The sequence below is a fragment of the Austrofundulus limnaeus genome, unplaced genomic scaffold (assembly GCF_001266775.1).
Source record: "Austrofundulus limnaeus strain Quisiro unplaced genomic scaffold, Austrofundulus_limnaeus-1.0 Scaffold537, whole genome shotgun sequence".
Classification (NCBI taxonomy): Eukaryota; Metazoa; Chordata; class Actinopteri; order Cyprinodontiformes; family Rivulidae; genus Austrofundulus; species Austrofundulus limnaeus.
Genome location: NW_013952939.1, coordinates 151,344 through 153,688, shown reverse-complemented (window position 1 = coordinate 153,688; position 2,345 = coordinate 151,344). Strand labels below are relative to the sequence as shown.

Here is a 2,345-nt window from a genome sequence, read left to right as displayed (position 1 = left end):
TTTCATTCTCAGTGATCAGAGTTTTGCTCTCTCTCCCAGCTTTGCGCTCCTTTTTGCTCCGTCATTTTTTACTTGAAATCCTCACAGACCATGTATGGAGGGGGGCGGGTCTTCTGAGACGTCTTTACCTATTGGACAGAGATTTCTTGAGTGACAGATCTGTGACCTGGAGTGAGGTTATTTACTTCTGGTGTCATTTTGTCTCGGAAATCTCTCCAGAAAATGTATAAATACTCATCATTTTCACGAAATTACAAAGAGTACGTTTAAAAATAATTAACTGCATTTACATGTTAGTTTATCGCTCAGTTTCAATTTACTATTCTGTAACTGTGTATAAAGGTAATAGCATCGGATTGGAAAGTAGGCTAGCTAGCTAGCAGCATCTTTAGCAACAGTTTGCTAATACACACGTCCTCTGCCTGTCAGCTCTGTAAATATGAGATTAGTCAAGAAATAAGTTGATCAGTGTTTTTATAGGTTGCCTTCAGGCCTAGGCCTCCCCTGAAAAAGAGATCTGCGATCTCAACGGGACTTGTCTGGTTAAATAATTGTATTTATTGATTAAGTTCAGTTTGGAGAAGAGTTGCCACCTGTCTGAATTGTCCTTTATTTAGCAGTTAAATGTTGTGTCCTGATTCTGCCAGTGTCCTGCTGTTGCTTACAGACAGACAGCACACACCTGCATCATCCTTATTTTTTAAAAATATAATTGAAGAAATTTATAGTTATTACAAGTTAGTACTGATGTTAAAAGCACAACACTATATTTTTAGCAAAATACTTTCCAATCAGATGCTATTACCTTTATACACAGTTACAGAATAGTAAATTGAAACTGAGCGATAAACTAACATGTAAATGCAGTTAATTATTTTTAAACGTACTCTTTGTAATTTCGTGAAAATGATCAGCATTTATGCATTTTCTGGAGAGATTTCCGAGACAAAATGACACCAGAAGTAAATAACCTCACTCCAGGCCACTGATCTGTCACTCAAGAAATCTCTGTCCAATAGGTAAAGACGTCTCAGAAGACCCGCCCCCCTCCATACATGGTCTGTGAGGATTTCAAGTAAAAAATGACGGAGCACAAAGGAGCGCAAAGCTGGGAGCGAGAGCAAAACTCTGATCACTGAGAATGAAACAGAGGAAACTGATAACAAAAATATATATTTCAAATAAAAACAAGACAAAGACTTTACAGTATTGCTTTAAGATTTTGATTGCAGATTGTAAGCTTTGCATTTGAAAAGATTTTTTCAATGTTATTTTTTTATCAAATTCTTAATTTTTGTTTGAACATCTAAGAGTTTTCCTCAATATTATTGTCTCAAATCTAATCTCATAATTTTTTTACTCCCCTAAAACCCTTACAAAGACTGCTTGTGTTCTGGCTGATTTCTTACATTGCAGCAGGGTCTTCATCCAGAGTATAGTGGTCTTATTTCTAGACAAAAGTTTGCTTTAAAAATGGATTTTTTTCCCTTCTTTCTTACAAATATACTTACCTTTTGACCTCCTCCTTCGTTTAGGCGATAATGTGCCGAAGGTGCTGGTGTTCTCCACAGATGGAGATTTCCTCATGTCTTGGAACACAACCAGTCTGGAGATGCCTCATGGGATGTTTGTAGGAGACGCAGCATCAGACAGTCCCAGCGTGTGGATCACAGATGTGGGCAACGGTCCTTATGGTCACTGTATCAAACAGTACTCATCATCAGGGAAGCTGCTGCAGGTGACTGATTCTGATGGGCTTTCACTTGATCTTTTTACTCAAGTGTGTGTGTGTGTCATGTTAGCAAAATATTTCACAAACCGCCGGACAGATGAAACTCTAAATCACTGGATGTATATTAGGGTTGGGCATAATCGTATCGTGTGCGATTAATCGTCAGAAACACAATCGATTATTTTTTGGCACTTGACGATTAATATGATTAATGCCACCAGGCAGACTGACTGGTGCTCCTCTGCTTCAAATATGACGGACATTTTAAAAAAGTTATGTATTTTATTTATCTATCAACACAAATTAAAATTTGATGTATCGCCTGAAGTCTGTAATTCTGACACAACTTGGAACAGATTTATATGAAGAGCAAATTTTTCCCTCTAAATTTGTCATGAGACCAGGACATAAGTGTGTCCAGGGACTCCAGGGGATTAATCGTCAAATTAATCGTTATTGGCTAAATACCACAATTAATGGTGATTTTTTTTGCCAATATTACCCAACCCGACCAATGTACATCTACAGGTCCTTCTCAAAAAATTAGCATATTGTGATAAAGTTCATTATTTTCTGTAATGTACTGATAAACATTAAACTTTCATATATTTTA

General features: G+C 36.9%; 1 protein-coding gene across 2 annotated transcripts in view; it reads left to right on the top strand.

The window, feature by feature from the left end:
* The window catches only part of LOC106530602 (NHL repeat-containing protein 3), a 7,297-nt gene that overhangs the window by 2,710 nt on the left and 2,242 nt on the right, over positions 1–2,345 (top strand). Inside the window, exon 2 of one of the 2 annotated variants that reach the window (XM_014026254.1) lies at positions 1,572–1,738. In XM_014026254.1, coding sequence (XP_013881708.1) covers positions 1,572–1,738 — 167 coding nt within the window. Of the gene's footprint in view, positions 1–1,535; positions 1,739–2,345 lie in introns of both variants that reach the window. The other variant, XM_014026253.1, reaches the window with a different exon arrangement.